The sequence below is a fragment of the Eretmochelys imbricata genome, chromosome 26, assembly GCF_965152235.1.
Source record: "Eretmochelys imbricata isolate rEreImb1 chromosome 26, rEreImb1.hap1, whole genome shotgun sequence".
Taxonomy (NCBI): domain Eukaryota; kingdom Metazoa; phylum Chordata; order Testudines; family Cheloniidae; genus Eretmochelys; species Eretmochelys imbricata.
The window spans coordinates 13519201-13536235 of NC_135597.1; the positions used below are offsets into that span (position 1 = coordinate 13519201).

The 17035-nt window shown below is 50.1% G+C and overlaps 2 protein-coding genes across 2 annotated transcripts in view; one reads left to right on the plus strand and one right to left on the minus strand.

Moving 5' to 3' along the window:
- Positions 1-10637, minus strand: part of ELMOD3 (ELMO domain containing 3) — a 71776-nt gene extending 61139 nt beyond the window's left edge. Inside the window, exon 1 of the mRNA XM_077805986.1 lies at positions 10576-10637. The gene's annotated coding sequence lies outside the window, so the exon portion shown is untranslated. The remainder of the gene's footprint in view (positions 1-10575) is intronic.
- Positions 6634-15941, plus strand: LOC144257580 (caspase-7-like). The gene is made up of 4 exons (XM_077805564.1): positions 6634-6838; positions 8595-8767; positions 14383-14512; positions 15697-15941. The coding sequence occupies exons 1-4, from the start codon at positions 6640-6642 to the stop codon at positions 15939-15941; spliced, it is 747 nt and encodes a 248-aa protein (XP_077661690.1). The 5' UTR covers positions 6634-6639.
- The last annotated feature ends 1094 nt before the right edge of the window (positions 15942-17035 follow it).

Below are 17035 nucleotides of genomic sequence, written 5' to 3' on the forward strand. Positions count from 1 at the left end.
CTGATTTGGGGGGGCCTGCCTCATGGTTTGTGTACACTTGAGGTTGGCGATAGAGAAAGAAAAGGGGAGGAGAATAGAGAGTGAATAAAGGGGAAAGCCTGATCCCAAAATCCTCCCCACTTCCTGCCCCCAAAATCCTTTCCTCAGCCAAAGGAGTCAAATGATATTATTTAAGTGCATCCGAAGCAGGAAGCCTGTGAAAGAATTTCTGAGCCGGCTGGATCACAGGGTTTAAACAGAGCAAGGAAGGAAGATAAGGACATTGCTGAGAAGCTAAATGATTTCTTTGCATCACCGCAGCTGTTTGGGGAATACCTACCCCAGACCTGCTCTTGCCTGGTAATGAAGCCAAGGTGCGGTTCAAGACAAAGGGCTCAGATAAGGTGGTGCTGGCACAATAAGTTACCAGGCCCGGTTCATTATTTGTATAGCGGAGGCAAGTCACAGGCCAGGCCCCTGTCATGCTCTATACGCTCAGGAGTTCTGAGGGAGCTCAGGGGTGAGGGGGCTGAGCTGCCAGCAAAGATCTGTCCCTAAGAGCAGCTACCCTACCAGAAGGCTGCAGGCATGCAGCCTAGTGCATATGCGTTATGATACAGCCTGTAATTACACAATCACATCCTGTTCCACACCCTCCCCCGCCTCATTCAGGTGACACGGACTGTAAATCTGAAACGATAGAAGCTCCAGCACTTGGAACCATATTGATCCCCCATGGATCATCAGCAAGGGTGGGACCTTTAGATCCACAGCACTGACTTCTACCACTTGAGCTAATGGAACGGTAGCAATAGTAGGCTTTTCTCTTATGCGGATCACCACAAAAGGGGCACGGACACACACGTTGCCAGTGGGTTTCACAGCTATTTGCTAAACAGCGGAGGAGAGTTGACTCAGAAATCTTGTTCTCGTTTATATTCGGGAAGGGAGAGTTCACGTGATTAAAGATCCATCTCCCCCCCCCCCCCATTCCCTCTTCAGCCAGCTCCTTTCATACTCCTACAACCCCATCCCCTTCTGTCCCTATCACCACCGCTCCTGCCTCCATCACCACTGCGACTATCCCTTCCGTACCCTGTCCTCTGCACCTGTCCCCCCCTTGAAAGCAGAGAGGAGAGGGGCAGAGAAGGAGGAAGCAACCAGCAGGAGCATTGACAGCATGTGAACAATCTCCTGGCTCTCACGCCTCCGCAGCCAGGAGCAGCAACGGTGGGGAAAGTCCGGCTCAGCCCCTGGAGCCCTGATGGTTCTCCCTCCAGAAGGAGTCTCTCTCTCTGTGGGAAATTTAGCTTCCAAGGTTGAGCCTCCTCTAAGGCTCTGAGCACATGCAAACGTCTACATTCAGAGTGTCGAGGACTCTGTTTTCCTGTTTTGGTGTTTTCCTTTTTAGAGTTGCGTGTTGTGAAAACAGGAGTTAAAAGTAAAAGGCAATCAAAAGTCTGGTAAAGTTTATTATGCCCTTTTTAAAGTAAAAATCTTTAAGTTGTGGATCCAAAAGCAAGCCGAAAAGCATTTGTTTTAATGTAAATTACCTAACTGATAAGGTAAAAGCCACTGAAACCTGGGCTGCCTATGAAACAAATACAAGAACATATGGGTAATTCCTCTGTTTTGCCTGCAATTAATAAGGGTATTTGTATAAAAAAGAAATATTTTAAATAATGACTGACTGCCCAGAAGGGGTAGATCTATGTTCTTTTTGTCTTTCAGAAAATTAGAGAAAACTGATGCCAGCTGAAAAGCAATTCAACATCTCATGAATTTACTGGCACAATAGGAATTCTGTTCTGTGTTCTATGTGTCCTGTCTTGTGGTGCTTGTCTTGTGGCCAGAATTGCTGTGTTTAATTTTTCATAGGACAGTTTAGTTTAAAACTAAATAGAAGGGTTAAATTAAAATGCAGATACTTGTTTTATTCAACTTGGAATACAAAGGGTTTGGATAATATCAGGAAAATGTGATATACCAAAGTTTATTTTTCTTTCTTAAGCAAATGTATTAAATTTCATTGGCCAGATCTTTTAATTGAAAAAAATTGTTAAAATTCACACACCAACGGTCTTTGGAGGCAAGGACATGAAAGGTTAACCCACTCCCCATATTATACATGGGATCCCTGACTACCTCACATTTCTAGCCAGAGGGCTGGGGAGGGAGGAAAGCTATTGGACACCAGAGGTTGTACCAAGTGGACTCCTCAAAAGTGGGTGTGGTTGTCCTGGCTTGTTGCTCCAAAGCTCTGTAATAAAGCCATTTTCCTAGAAGCGTGTATGTGGCATACATTGAACAATAAGACTAAAGTGCTGTATAATGGGGCAATGTACATGTGTTCATTTCTGAACAAAGGTGTGTAAGTGGAAAGTGAAAGTTTCCTTTGCAGGTTAATAGAAGCCAAGAAGGGGAGAAAAAAAAAAACAACAGAGGACGAGCTAATTCAACGCTGTAGCTGGCAGGCTCGGTCCAAAGATAAGACGCTGGCCTGCCCAAGGACACTACTCACAGCTAGGATTTGGCTAACAGCCAAGAAAGAGGGGGGCTTGAATGTGCCCAAGCAGCTGTGAGATCTGTAAAACACTTATCCTGTATCAGTAGGTAACCGCTTGGCCGATGAGGCTGCTAGAACCGCTGCCTTACAAAATACTAAATTTACCTCTTTTAACCTGGCAACAGCAAGCCCCAGATAGTGAAAAAATAATCTGAGAGAAATGGGGAGCTAAGCCCGATTCCACGGGAATGTGGGAGTGGTGATGGTTGTTTTGTTTTACTTAAAAACCAACAGAGTGCAGTGATGGAACAGATCCACAAAAAATACACACTTGGGAGCAAATAAAATGGCCCAAATTATGTTAAGACAGTTTGTTTCCCCAGGACTTTACGAAGTAGCCAGAAGGACAGTAGAAAAGTGTGCTCTGTGTCAGCAATGTAACCCAAGGGGTGTAAATAAGCAAGCACCACCTGGGGGGGGCGCAGGTGGGCTCACAGGCCTATGCAGCATGTACAGATTGATTTTACTGATTTACCTCCCTCTGAAAGAAAATGGCATTTATTAGTCATAATAGACCAGCTCACTGGATGGGTGGAAGTTTATCCCACCGCTCGAGCGACTGCAACTGCTGTATGTAAGGTATTACTTAACGAAATTATACCAAGATTTGGCCCCCCTGAAATAATTGACTCAGACCAAGGTACTCATTTTACCACAAAGATTTATAACAAACTGACCAATGCGGTAGGAACAAAATGCGCTTTTCACGCTCCCTGGCATCCCCAGAGTTCAGGCCAGGTGAAGCGGATGAACGGAACTCTAAAAAAATCTTTTGACAAAATTATGCCGGGAACTCAATATGAGATGGACTAAAGTCCTTCCTCTAGCTCTCTATACCATTCAAACAACTCCGAGTGCCAGAACTAAACTGGCACCTTACAAAATCCTGTCTGGACATATACCCCCAACTTTCACTCCTTTGATATCAGTTCCCAACGATACTGATATGACCAAAGCCACAGAGACTTATGCAAAAGAATTGCAGAGACATCTAGTGACATTGCAACAATACTCTGCACACTCCCAGTCCTTACCTTTGTGGGAAGCTGTTCATTCTTTTTTACCAGGTGATCCTGTGTGGGTAAAAGCATATAAGAAGACTCCGCTTCAACCACAGTGGCTGGGACCCTTTGAAACCCTTCTGGTGACCCCTACCGCTATCCGAGTGAAGGAGCTACCCACCTGGATCCATCATACCAGAGTCAAGAGGAGCATGGCTTGGGAACCTGACCTAGAGAAAGGTTCCCCAGAAGCAGACGGTGTCGGACTTCAAGGGAGCTATGCACGTTTACCCCACCGTGAACCGGGTGAATCAGAAGCAGACGACATCTGTGCTCAAGACAAATGGACTGCTACCCCTTTGGGCGACCTGAAACTCCGGCTGCAGCTAAAAAAACCTTGAGTTGGTGGTGTCCTCTCAGGGAAAGATGGCCCCGTTCTCTAAGCTGGGTTCTTGTGTTTTTAATGTGTTTAAGTATTTGTTATCTTTCTTTTCTGGTGGTACGAGGAGTTGAGACTATAGACTCACACAGTTCTAACACATTTATACGTCTTGCCCATGAAAAGAAATCTTGTATGCCCGCCCTACAAAACACTTCATGCTGGGTGTGCTCATTAATACCAGCAGATAGCCAAAAAGGTCTTCCCATGGTTCCTATTCCCCTTAGTGCAATAAATATGACCTGGACCCCGTCCTGGAAGGATTCTACAGGCAATTTAAATATTACCTGGGCTGATACTGGCATCTCTGAAAGCAGGTATCTAATAGCTTGGAAACGAGTTGGTCAATGGTGCCTCTTAAGAGAAGGGAAAATAGCTTTGGGTAATACTGAGTGCACAGCCTACTTTAACGGCACTCATTTCGGGAGTAAAAGAGGTCCTAATATCTCTCTCCTGGATGGGGCAACCTCTTGCACCTCTGCGTGGTATAAATTCGCGGGTAACAAGTGCAGTCTGCATGGGGAAAAACGTTTTTTGTATAAAGATCATAAGTTGATTGACCATTATGCTATAAATTGCACTCTTGGGTATAACCTGCCAACTCATACTATGTGTTTATGTTCCTCTAACGCCTCCGCGGCTAAATTCTCCCTCCTCCCATCTTGGACCGGATGGTACAAACTTATTAATAATACCTGGTCCAAAGTCACTCCTACCCTTTTTGGAGTATACTGGGTGTGTGGTAACAAAGCATACCTAGCCCTCCCTCCTTCCTGGAGTGGATCCTGCTACTTGGCTTGGTTAGAACAACCTGTAGTATATCGCACATGTCTCCCCAAAGGAAGAATTAGGAATGTAACGGGGGCTGAGGAAGACGTAAATGACTCTCGCCCCCTTACTTGGTGTGCCCTCAATGACTGGACGGGTGCTTGTGCAGGATTTGTCTTCGCGTGTGGAGGTGCCCCTGGCGTAGTGGGGAAGGAGTCACGAGACTTCAGGGAGTGTTGGAGATGATGGCAAATACCACTGCCGACGCCTTAGTAGATTTGGCAACCAAACAAAAAAAAACTAAGGCAGATGGTTCTCCAAAACCGCTTGGCATTAGATATTTTGCTGGCCTCTCAGGGAGAAACATGTACGTTAATTGGGCAAGAAGGCTGTGTATATGTTCCGGACGTTTATAGCGCCACCTGGGAAAGAGCAAACCACCTTATGCAAGTTGCAAAAGACCATGAAGAAGAGCGAGTCAACACATGGTGGAGCAATTTGTTCAACTGGGTTCCAGATATAGGTGGCTGGTTACATAACTTGCTTCGGAGTGCCGTTGTGATTGTTTGTGGCCTAATAGTTTTGTATGTTATGTTAAGATGTGGCTGTTAGATGGGTACCAAGCTGTGCCCTACCAACCAGTGAATATTTTTAAGTCACTCCACACAGAGACCAGTATGTCCCAAGAGTTCCCCTATGGCACTCTTGGGGCAAAGGAGGGACTGTTAGGTGAGAAAAGCTAAACAGGAGGCAGTTATGCCAACCGAACCAAAGTCAGGCTAAGAGAGGCTGCTGGGAAAGTCTCTGAAAGTAGAATGAAGGAATATTTGTTTAAGTTACAGAGAGTGAGAAAAAAGGGGAGGCCTGCATTCCTGTACCAGATGTGCTGGGAACAGTCCTTGAGATACAGAGGCGCTGCTTTCCACTCCCTACTTTTGTGTTATGTCTGTTTTAACTCCTCATCTCCTGGTTGACACCCATACCGATAAGATAGTTAGTGAAGCACTATGATTTGCTAAAAGTTATCTACAATAAGGGGGGTAGATGTGCATGCATATAGAGAAAGAAGATTTTAACTAATATAGGGGAGGGGTAGGCTGCTTTATGAATAAATTTGTGACGCGACGGAACTGTTTATAAAAACCTATTAGTTTTACTTAGAGGCTGCTGGTTCTCTTTGGAGATGGGCTGCTCTCTATTGTTGTGTGCACTCTTCAATAAAGAGCTTTGTGTTCAGACCTTGCTGGTGTTGCCTGTCTCTCTCTGGTCAGACAACGAACCGTACCATCTGGGGTTCGAGTCCTTGACAAGAGGATTCGAGCTTGGCCAAATTTAGACAGCTTTCCATAGGACGAGCAAAAGGCACCTCTCTGACCCAAGGGCCACCCCCTGCCCTAGTATCGAGGCTTGGTGCCAACACCCCATTAAGAACATGAGGTGTTTCAGCCACACTGCGCTTGCCTGAGGCTGGCTGCAGACTCAGGCAGACTTTCCCTGCTTTAGATACACTTGCTACACATTGCAGAGGAAAAGCCTGACCGCGCCAAGGGCTAGGAACTTACCTTTTATTTAAGTAAAAAGCTAATAAGACTGATGTCATCCCCTGACTCCAGGAGTTGGAGCTAGGTCTACAGCCCCATCTACGCCTTAGTCTGGCCTTGCTTTGCACATTACGTGAGCTCTGCAGGGATGGGAGCGGGCCGGGTAGGACAGCTGTGTTAGCAATGAGTCACCCCGTGAAGCAGGATATGCTGTTCTAGGAATACTCCACCCTCGCTGAGCGAGAAGACAGATATCGCAGGTAGAGGAAACCGAGATCACTCCTGCTGAAGCATTAGGTGCCGCCAGCCCGCCTCACCTGAGCACTGCCAAAGGGATTTCATAGCATGTCCGTGCAGCAGAGAAAGAACAGGGCTGTCATCATTGTCAATTATGAGTTCCACAGCAGGGCTGAGTCGCTATCACCCAGGAAAGGGGCCAAGAGAGAAGCAGACAAGCTGTTTAAAGCATTATCCAAACTCAACTATGCAGTGAAGTTGCACTATGACCAGACAGCCAAGGAAATAGAGGAGATCTACCAGCAAGGTACGCGTCCCCTGCTTTGCTCCTGGCAGTGTGCGAAGCTGCGTGTTGGGACCAATGGATGGATGGGTGGGGCTTGCATTATATTTGTTGCAGTTTGGAACATCAATTGTGTACAGTTGTGATTGTCTATTCCTCCACACACACAGACACACACCCCTTGGGCTGGCATATCCCAGGCAGCACATGCCACTCACAACCCCCAGTCCCCTAGGGAGGGTATATTTATAATCCCCTCCCTTGCTTGGTCCTGCTTTCAGGAGAGATGTGACTGAGATGGACGTCTCGGGGAATGGGAGAGCAACCAAAGAATGAGAGGGGGGAATCCTAAACCTCATGGCCAGAAAGGGCCATGAGGATCACCTACCCCTGGGGCGACCAGCCTGTAGCATGTGAGGTTGTAAACTGCGTCCCTGGGGGGTGACCGGCCTAAGGGGCAAATGTTGAGTTTGGGTGGAAAATGAGCTCTTAGCGAGTCCACACAGGAGGATTTGAGTCAGCACCATTGCCACAGGTAGGAGGCTCTGTCGCCTCAATTACCTCCTGGTGGGGCCGCAGGGAACAGCTGTCCCTGCCCAGCTGGCAACCTGCTGCATCACAGGAGGGAACAGACTTGTTCTGGCTGTTGCAATGCCCGCTTCCCTGCCAGGCTGCACAATCCCAGGGATAGCAGAAAGGAGCACGGCTGGTTCTGTCTGCACCAAAGGGAGCTCCTTGCTGAGGACGGCTCCCCTCCTCATACAGCCCAAGAGAGAGGAAGAACCAGATATACTAAAAACCAACAGGGTACAGCTCCCTGATTCTCTGCCCCAGCCCAGCTTAGAGCAGTCTTGAGGCTGCTCTAGCTTGTGCCAGCTGCTCTGGTCCCTAAGGGATCATTATATGCCATCTGGGGAGAACCTGAGCTCAGTGCATTACAGCTACTGCCTGTTCCTGCCTTGGGCACACCCTTCCTCCAGGCTGAAAAGGTGCCTGGACCTCCTGCCAGCCCCAGAGTCTCCCCCCGGGATTCCTGCGTCAGGCCCCATCACTCGAGGTGGCGCTGGGGCAGATCTTTTAGAAAAAGATGCCCAGTCTTGATTGAGAAACTCCACGTGATGGAGAACCCACCACGTCCCTAGATAACACGTTAACAGTGAGGGTGCTGGGCCACTGGGACGACTTATCTCCTCTCTGAGTTTATCCAACTTCAGGGACCAACGACTGGATCTTGCCTGGCCTTTGTATGCTAGGTTAAAGAGCCCTTTACCATCAGAGGTCTGAGTGATGGGTTCCACTGCTGTAGAGGACTGAGGTGCTCATGGAAGGGGTGGGGCATACACATACCCTAAAGAGGACCCCAGCGAGTATATTTATTCCCACAACACCCCCATGAGGCAGGGGGGCATTCTTCCCATTTTTACAGATCTCTCTGGGCAAAATACTTAGGGAAACTGAGGTCCAGGGTCACACAGTGAGTCTGAGGCAGGGAATTGACCCCAGCTCCCCTATCATAGAATATCAGGGTTGGAAGGGACCTCCGGAGGTCATCTAGTCCAACCCCCTGCTCAAAGCAGGACCAATCCCTGATTTTTTCCCTGATCCCTAAATGGCCCCCTCAAGGATTGAACTCACAACCCTGGGTTTAGCAGGCCAATGCTCAAACCACTGAGCTATTCCTCCCCTATGTCCCAAGCAACAGGCCCATCCTTTCTCCTAGTGGGTACCAGCCAGACATCAGGCTACTCTAAGGAGCTGCTGCGCTAATGTGTCTTTACAGAGAGCCGGGAGGAACATGGTGATTGCTTTGTCAGCATTCTGTCCAGCCACGGCGAGGAGGGGGCCATATACGACTGCAGGGGAGAGCTGGTCAAGCTGACAAGGATTTTCCAGATGTTATCACCACAAAGGTGCCCAGTGCTAGCTGGAAAGCCCAAGGTCTTCTTCATACAGGTAACATGGGAACCACCAAACAGGATCAGACCAGAGGTTCATCTAGCCCAGTATTCTGTCAGCGACCAGCACCAATGCTTCAGAGGGAGGTGTAAGAGCCCCACAACAGCAGATGTGGGACCTCCACATTAGGGCTCAGCCTGGTTTAAGCCCTTAAGCCTGAGGTTTAATATCTCTTCCAGAACTTATGTCATTACTTAGAACAACTCTGGATATTCTTGTTAGCCATATGAATGTCCAGTCCTTTTCTGAATCTCACCAAGTTCTTGGCCTCAGTGACATCATGTGAGTTCCACGGGCTAATCACATGCTGTTTAAAGTACTGTTTCCTTTTCTCAGGTTTGAATTTCTCACCTTTTGAGTTCATTTGAATGTCCCCTTGTCCTGTTACAGACAGGGAGAACTGAAGCTCCCAACCTACTCCAGACCAGAGGTTCTCATACTGGGGAGCATGGAATGTATGGGGTGGGGGGGAAGCATGGGAAGCTTTGGAGAAATAAAACCCACTTACTGGGCACTTTTTACTCACAACAATGAATAATTAGCAAAGCTGATTCCTCCAGACATAGCAGGTCCTCAGATGGTGGATTTTGATGGATTTCTGTTAAGCTTGCCTAGCCTTATACTAAGTCATTGTCATTGGCACGGTAATCCATTTGGTACGATCCGATCAGTACCGGGTTTATGTGCTCAGGTACGTCGGCTCGAGCTGCAACTGTGTTCTTTTACAGCTGTGCTAGAGAGGCAGATTGGAGCTGGTGGGAGAGCAATGTGCCCAATTGACAAACATTTACACAACCAAAAGTATCAAGTTCAGCTCTGATAGGGAGGGTCGGATCATTAGACAGCCACACGTATTCCAATAAGCAGCCATCTGTGCAAGTGTTTATGGCATTGCAAGGTTCACAGATATTACGCAGGACGCTGCTGAAAATCAGCTCCCGAAAGCGTGCGGTGCATTGCCCGTTCTTCATTATTTTCTTGTGTTCTCATGTGTCAGTCGTCCATGCCATGGGAACAGCCACCCAATACAAATAGCGACAGACCACCACATGATTCATCCCAACAATTCAGCGAATGGTCACACCCCATGAATGACAGAGTCATTCATCAAGGTCTCACTAACAAAGAGAGGGGCTTACACTGCACCGAGGAGTTCCTGTAGCTCTGGAGTGAATCTGGGGACTGAACATTTGAGACCAAGGCTAACGGATCACTTTGCCTCAATCTTGCCCGTTTACCACCAGCTCCAGGATGACCCAAAGTGCTCTACAGCTCACAGATATTTTGTGGCATATGTGATAGCATCACAAGTCTCAGTTCTCTGCCTAATGGCTAAAGGCTTACACAGTCTTTGCCTCATACGGGCCTCAGCTCCCTGGGAAATTGGTATTGGGTGTTTGGGCTGAGATCCCATTCTACATGCTGTTTGGAACCACTGCTGTTCAAGGACTGGTGGCTGTAGCATGACCAAAAATCATGCATTAAGAATATACCCATGTCACTGGTTTCTCTTCCTACACCCCATAGCAAGTTACACAATCCAGTCTGGAGGCAACAAACATGTGGGTTATCATGGCCACTGCCTCATCATGGTAGAAGGGGTGGGGTATCCTAGTAACCTAGAGAATGAAGGTGGTATCTTTTCCAGTGATGCTACCTTACTAACTAGACTTAGTGAGCAATCGAACAGCTCCCTGAGGCCTCATGAATGGCCAATGGATGGCTTTAGTGGAAATGTAGGACAGAGTCTTAGCTAATTCCCTAAAGCCTTCCCTACCCTTCTGACAGCATCTTCTCCATCTTACCTGAGTTCACCTGGAGCCAGGAATTCTTCATGCTGGTGCTGATCTACAGACATTCTAGCTTCCTGGAGCATCTGTGAACAAGGAGATAAGCAGCCAGGTGTCATTGGCATACCGTTAGCAGAAAGTGTCTCCACCTGGGCTCCGGTAGATATTGATGAACAGTAAAGACAGGATGACTCCTGGTGGGATGGGCTCCCCCCGCCCCCTCACCCTCTTTGGGTCCTGTTGGAGAGGAACAATTGGAGCGTAGAGCTGTGGCATCTTCTCCAGTGGAATCACAGCGGTTACTGTGCTGAAAGCAGCAGTGGGATGTAGCAGTACAAGCAGAGGGTCAGGCAAAGTTTTCAATAGTGTCTAAGAGGCTCTTCTGTGCAAGTCATTTTCAGAAATGACCATCCCATGGCAACCTGTGACAACATCAGTTTTGAAAATGGGACTTAGGTGGCTTAGAAAATCTCACCCACAGGCTTGGTCCATTAGTCCCTTAGTGCTAGCAGGCGGTCTCCCTGCTCTGCATAGACTCCATGGTCTGCAGTCTGTTTGCCTAGGAGTTGGGGACTTGGCGATGGTTGGAAGAGTCTCCTGCAGAACATTGCATTATTCAGGGAGATTGTTGGGTTTTTCCACTTGGAAAGAGGCAATGATTTCTGTTTACCTGCTAAACCAAAGGGGAAGTTTACAGAGGCTGAAAGTAATTAACCAGTTGGAACTGGTCCAGGGCCTAAGGGCTAATGTGCCAACTCTTCGAAAACATGTCATGGGACCTTTCATGAACTCAGTGGTTCAAGACAGAAAGCCATGCTCTGAGACAGCTCCAGCCCCCTGTAGCGCCAGTCAGTCGCATCAGTTCAGTAATATCTGAGAAGAGCTCCACTTTAGGGCATCACCAATGCCACTCCTAACAGGACTCTGGGGGTGGCTTTTTGGAAGGGGGGGGGGAAGGTCTCCCATCCTCAGATTAGCCTGAGGGAACCTCGCTTAGCTAGCAGAGGCCAATGAGCTCAGAGTACTACAGCACAGCATTTTGGCAAACGATGTTTTCTCTCCCTAAAACACGGGGAGAAATAATCACCTCCCAGGGGGTTCCCGTAATAAGAGGACTTGTGGGGCATCAGGAACTAACTGCTGAGAGGGGGCAGAGTGGGCCAAGGAACCCCATCCCGGGTTCAGATCCCACCCCAGGACACAAGAGAGAATCGTCATGGTGGCCAACAGCCATGGCCCCGAGTCACTGCACTGTTCTGCGTGACTGGCCATCTCAGCTGGAGAGACACCCAGGCCTGGAGGAGCAAGGGCCGCTGGTGGTCCGAGCTGAGGGAGCGCTGGGGACTGCAAGGCATGATGGAGATGCAGTAGCAGGGGAAGCCGTTCGTCCACCATTCAGCACAAACAGAGACGCTTGCATAGCACCTGGCTGTAGCCTGTGTTATCTGCTACTTCCCTAGCCCTCAGGTTCATAGGATCATAGAATACCAGGGTTGGAAGGGATCTCAGGAGGTCATCTAGTCCAACCCCCTGCTCAAAGCAGGACCAATCCCCAATTTTTGCCCCAGATCTCTAAATGACCCCCTCAAAGATTGAACTCACAACCCTGGGTTTAGCAGGCCATTGCTCAAATCACTGAGCTACCCCCCTGCCGAGGGATCCCTCCCATGCATTTTTAAATGATGCAGCACACGCAACCTCATGGGTCAAACGATAGGCCTGCCTGACAGCAACCCCCCGAAACAAGCCGGGCAACGCAGGTTACTAATGTGTTCACCCCGCAATGAACAGCGCAAGCCGCGTCAGAGCTGGACCGTCTGCAGCGACTCCGCTGCAGAACAGTCCCGGGAGGTGCCTGCTCCCTGCCCACGCCATTGAGAGGATTAACTGAATACATCCTTTGTTGTACAAGAAATGCCCTCACTACGAGCCAGACCATTAAGTCCCCCGCTCAGAACTGAAAGGTCATTAACACACCCACATCACTTGCCTGCTCATGCTTGCATTGAGCCAGCTTCTTGCGCTGGGGTTTACTGGAAGTCAGCTGGTTAATGACATATTTGTTTGTACAGCAACTAGCGCAATAAACACCTGCTCAGAACCTCTGGGCACCACCACAGTATCATAACCACTTCTTTTACGCGTAATAACAATAGAGGCTGCTCCAGAGAGAGTTTGGTGCCTACTAAGGGGTGGGGGGGTGGCAATTTCAGGCTATGCATGCAGTGCACAGATTCTGCCAGCCACGTGTAAGCCTTTAGTGCTAGCAGCCAAAGTTTTGTTTATCGATAGGCAGGTACCAGAAAAACAGCTGCAATGCAACCCCACCCCCCGCATAAAGCCCCTGCCCACAGGCCTCCTTCCAGCCCTAGGATGCCCCTTACCTGGGACTGGCATCCTTGCTGGTAATTAGGACTCATGTTGACACACATCCCACTGTATAACAAATTGAGACATAAGAACGGCCACAGTGGGTCAGATCAAAGGTCCATCTAGCCCAGTGGTCTATCTTCAGACAGTGACCAATGGGAGGTTCCCCAAAGGGAATGAACAGAACAGCAAGTGATCCATCCCCGTCACCCATTCCCAGACACCGCACATGTCACATAGGGGCCATGTACCCAGGGCTCTCCTCATGTAGCATCAGACTCCACTACTGCCTCAGTTTCCCTTCTTCCACAGGGAAAGGAGACCACCATGCCTGGAGCTTTGCAGTTACCCTCCCAGGCTCCACAATCCATTCCCCCACACATATACTGCAGGGGACTTCAGCCAGCTCTTTACTTTTCACTGGCAGACAGACCCTTCCAGAGCCCCTGTAAGAACCTCACACAACCTTCCTGCTCTCTGAAGCATCCCCCTACACTTAGCCTCTGGGTCTGAGTCACATGCTCCCATTATCTGCCCCTGGGGCTCATTCCTTTCACCTGGGGAGGTGGGTGAAGCCTGCCACAGGCTCAGCTGAGCCACAACCTCCTTAAAGGGCTAGTACCCCTGTAACCGGCCACCAAATAGGCATGGGGTGTGAATGAACCTCACTCACTATGAACCTGCCAGATCAAGGGCAGATTCTGGCTACTTTGTGGCACAGCGTGGCCAGAAGTAGGGAGAGGATCCGGCCAGTGGTGTCTATTTTTGAGCGTGTGCAGAACAGAGCCTGGAGAGACCTGGTCACTGCCCCAAGGGGCTTGCAATCTAGACAAGTAATAAATGTTCAGCACCAGCTACCCCGGTGTCAGACTGAGCCTGGCCAGCTGCACGGCAGGGGTCTGCTCCAAGGAAGGCGGAGCAGTGGCATTTTCCAAGCTGTCTCCTTTGTTATCCCCTGCCCAGAGTGCTGATCTTTTCAGACCCCCCAAACTGCCGCCAGGAAGGGTTAGTGTGTGGGGTTCTATGCCAGCCATGGAGGGGAAGGGAGAGACAGATGGGGCCTCTAGACCTGTGGGGAGCGGGAGATGGCTGGGGCTCCAGGCCTGTGTGGAGAGGAAGATGAAGGGTTGGCTCCAGGCCTGTGGGGAGGGGAAGATAGCTGGGGGTTCCAGCCAGGCTTGTTGGGAGGGGGAGCAGAGATGAAAGGGGATTCCAGGCCTGTGGGGAGGGGGAGATGAAAGGGGGCTCCAGGCCTGTGGGGACTGGAAGCAGAGATGAAGGGGGGCTCCAGGCCTGGGGGGAGGGGGAGATGAAAGGGGCTCCAGGCCTATGGGGAGGGAGAGATGAAAGGGGGCTCAGGCCTGCCCCAGAGGAGACCAGAGGGGGTATCAGTGGAATGAACAGCACCCAGCACTGCCCTTTGCTGGCTGATTGCGGGGCTTGTGTTTCCAGGCCTGCCGTGGGAATGAGATGGATCCGGGTGTGTGGGTGGAGACGGACAGCGCCCGGCCCCCAGCAGACAGCTTCTCGCACTACCTCTCCATCCCAGACAGCACCGCCGTGATGTTCGCCTGCAGCCCAGGTGAGTGAGAGCAGAGATGGCCCCGGGACCCAAGGCCGGAAGAAGCTGGTACCCCAGGGGTGATTCTGCTCCTTCAGGTCTAATGCCCTTCTGGCCTGTCGTGCTGTACCAGCCATCCCCTTCGGACAACGGCCGCGGAGGCCTGCTGCCGCACAGGGAGCCATCTCGTCTCCAGCAACAGCCACCAATTCAACTCTGTAGCTCTGGTGCCAGAGTCAACAGCTGCCCCCTTTCACACTATTTTGGGAAAGAAACGTGGAACTTCTTTCCTCAGTTAAACGCGGAGGAGGTGGGGAGAATCCCGCTGAAAAGGCGAGCCACAGGCTCATAGGGAAACAGTCAAGTCTCAGCCCAGGATCTGCAGGGATATGGGCTCAGGGTGATCTCCGCTAGACTTGCACAGCCCGTGGCCCACAGAGTGCCCCCGCATCACCCCAGGGGTGTATCGACGGATATCTGCTCACTGTACAATGTTGGGCCATTGGGGGGGGGGGAATTGTGCAATGAGGGGGGCCCTGATATGGGGTTTGATGCGGGAGTCATGACACTAGCTGCAGACATTTTCCAGGCTGTTTCCCCTGCCCCAGGGCCAGCCCTGCCCCCTGCCGGCCGAGAAGGGAACGAACTTGCTCTTGTCTTGCATTTGGGGGGGTGGGACAGAGGCAGAGGACACAGAAAAAAGGAGGGAGTGACTGTTCCTTCCCTTCACGCCCCTGGCTCCCACTCCCTCAACCCAAGGCTTTCCTCCGCCAGACGGGCATAGTGCACCCCTCATTCCAATCAGTCGCTTGCCCCTGTTCCCACGCCGGCCCTGCACCTCTCAGCAGGCCTCTGGAGGGGAAGGAGGGAGACATTTTTTGATGCAGGTTAATTTAAACTGAAACCTGCAGGTTTCCACAACACGGTGCTGGAAAGACCTGAGCCGAGGCCCCAGGATAGCTTCTCTTCTAGCACCAGGGCAACGCACCATGGCTGGCAAACAGGGGCAGTCGTTTCTGCTACCAGTTCTGTGTTTGTACAGCACCTGGCATGATGGGGTCCTGATTCCATTCTGTAGTGTAGAGGGGGCCATGGAAACAGTGGGTCAACCAGTCTCCTCCCTGCCACCAGCACAGTGAAAGAAGCAGCCCTCTGGGAATTTACACCCACAAGAGACGACAACATCCTTTCTTTGGTATTTTCAGGCTATAGCGCTTTCCTAAATCCACTGGGCTCTATGTTTCTCCAAACCTTGCTGGAGTTTCTGGAAGGAGATGAGAGGCATCTTGAACTTGCACGGCTAATGACCCGCATCAGCTGGAAAGTCGCGTTTCATTGCGAAGCCAAAGGGCAATACAAGGGGAACAAGGAAATGCCCTGCTTTGTCACCAACATGGTGCGAGAGGTTTATCCATTCTCCACCCAAACCACGGAGACCGGCAGCCTCTGAGAACTCAGATCTCACCGGAGGGAGCCACCAGCTGTTTTCCAACTCTTTCAGGAGCGCTGTACATGGCCAGTCACTGCAAGGGGAATCACAGAGCGCGTGAGGGTCAGCACCTTTTCTGTCCCGACGGCTTCCCAAGTCCACAGGACAAGGCCTTTTGTGTTGTATGGGCAAATAAAGGGCCACGCACCTCTCCAGTGCTCTATGAATAATAAAACTAGCACTGCACTATTATTTAACACGTATTCTAGAGACTCAGCTGCTTGATTCTGGGCCAGCTTCTGGCTGCGCAATCGTTAAAGTTGCAACAGCCTGTTTACAACTAAATTTTCCAGCCTCTAAAATCCCCATACACAATCAGAGCAGGTTGAAAACTGGTGGCCCAGTTCCAGGCCCAAGGCAGAGCAGGTGGAGTAAATTTGAGTTTATTTGGTTAAGGAATTCCTGAGATAGGAGCCACCACTCTGTTTAACTCTTTCAACTGTCTTTATTTATTTATTTTTTTTTGCAGAGATGGCAAAAAACGAATAGGCAGGATTCACCTGAAACTTCTCCTAGCCGAATGCCTCCTTTGAAATCTAGTATCTGATATTAAGAATAATAGTAAGGGCTGGGTAAGGTGCTGTGATGATGCCGGTAACTCTTGGCAGCCGAGAGGGGGCAGAGTTAAGGGTGGGAGGCAGCAGTGCACGCAATACTCTGCATTTCCCCATTCTCCAACGTGCATTTTGGGAAGAAAACTCCCATTCCAGAGGGGGTGGAGGAGCTCAGGGCTCAGCTGAGCACCTGAACCTTAACGGTGTTGCATGTGTGGATCAAAGATTACAGCATGTGCTGATCGGTTGCATCTGTGCCAAAACCCAAGGGCCCCTGTGCAACCCCAGTGCTGTCTGTTGGGTCTGGCTGAGTATCTCCGAACACCGTCCGGCCCTCAGTGACTTACATTTCAGTCACCAGGGCCCCACACAAGTTCCTCAGCTCAGCCAGGTGGTCAATACACAGATCAGCAGTATCCTATGCTAGGCTAGCTGCCATCTGCTGTGAGCGTGGAACACCTGATCAACTCTTTCTGAGCTTTGCTAGTTACAGCCAAACTG

Coding starts and splice junctions, on each gene's coding strand:
- LOC144257580 (XM_077805564.1), top strand. CDS start 6,640: ATGTCCGTGCAGCAGAGAAAGAACAGGGCTGTCATCATTGTCAATTAT. Junction 6,839..8,594: donor AGAGGAGATCTACCAGCAAG/GTACGCGTCCCC, acceptor GTGTCTTTACAG/AGAGCCGGGAGGAACATGGT. Junction 8,768..14,382: donor CCAAGGTCTTCTTCATACAG/GTAACATGGGAA, acceptor TTGTGTTTCCAG/GCCTGCCGTGGGAATGAGAT.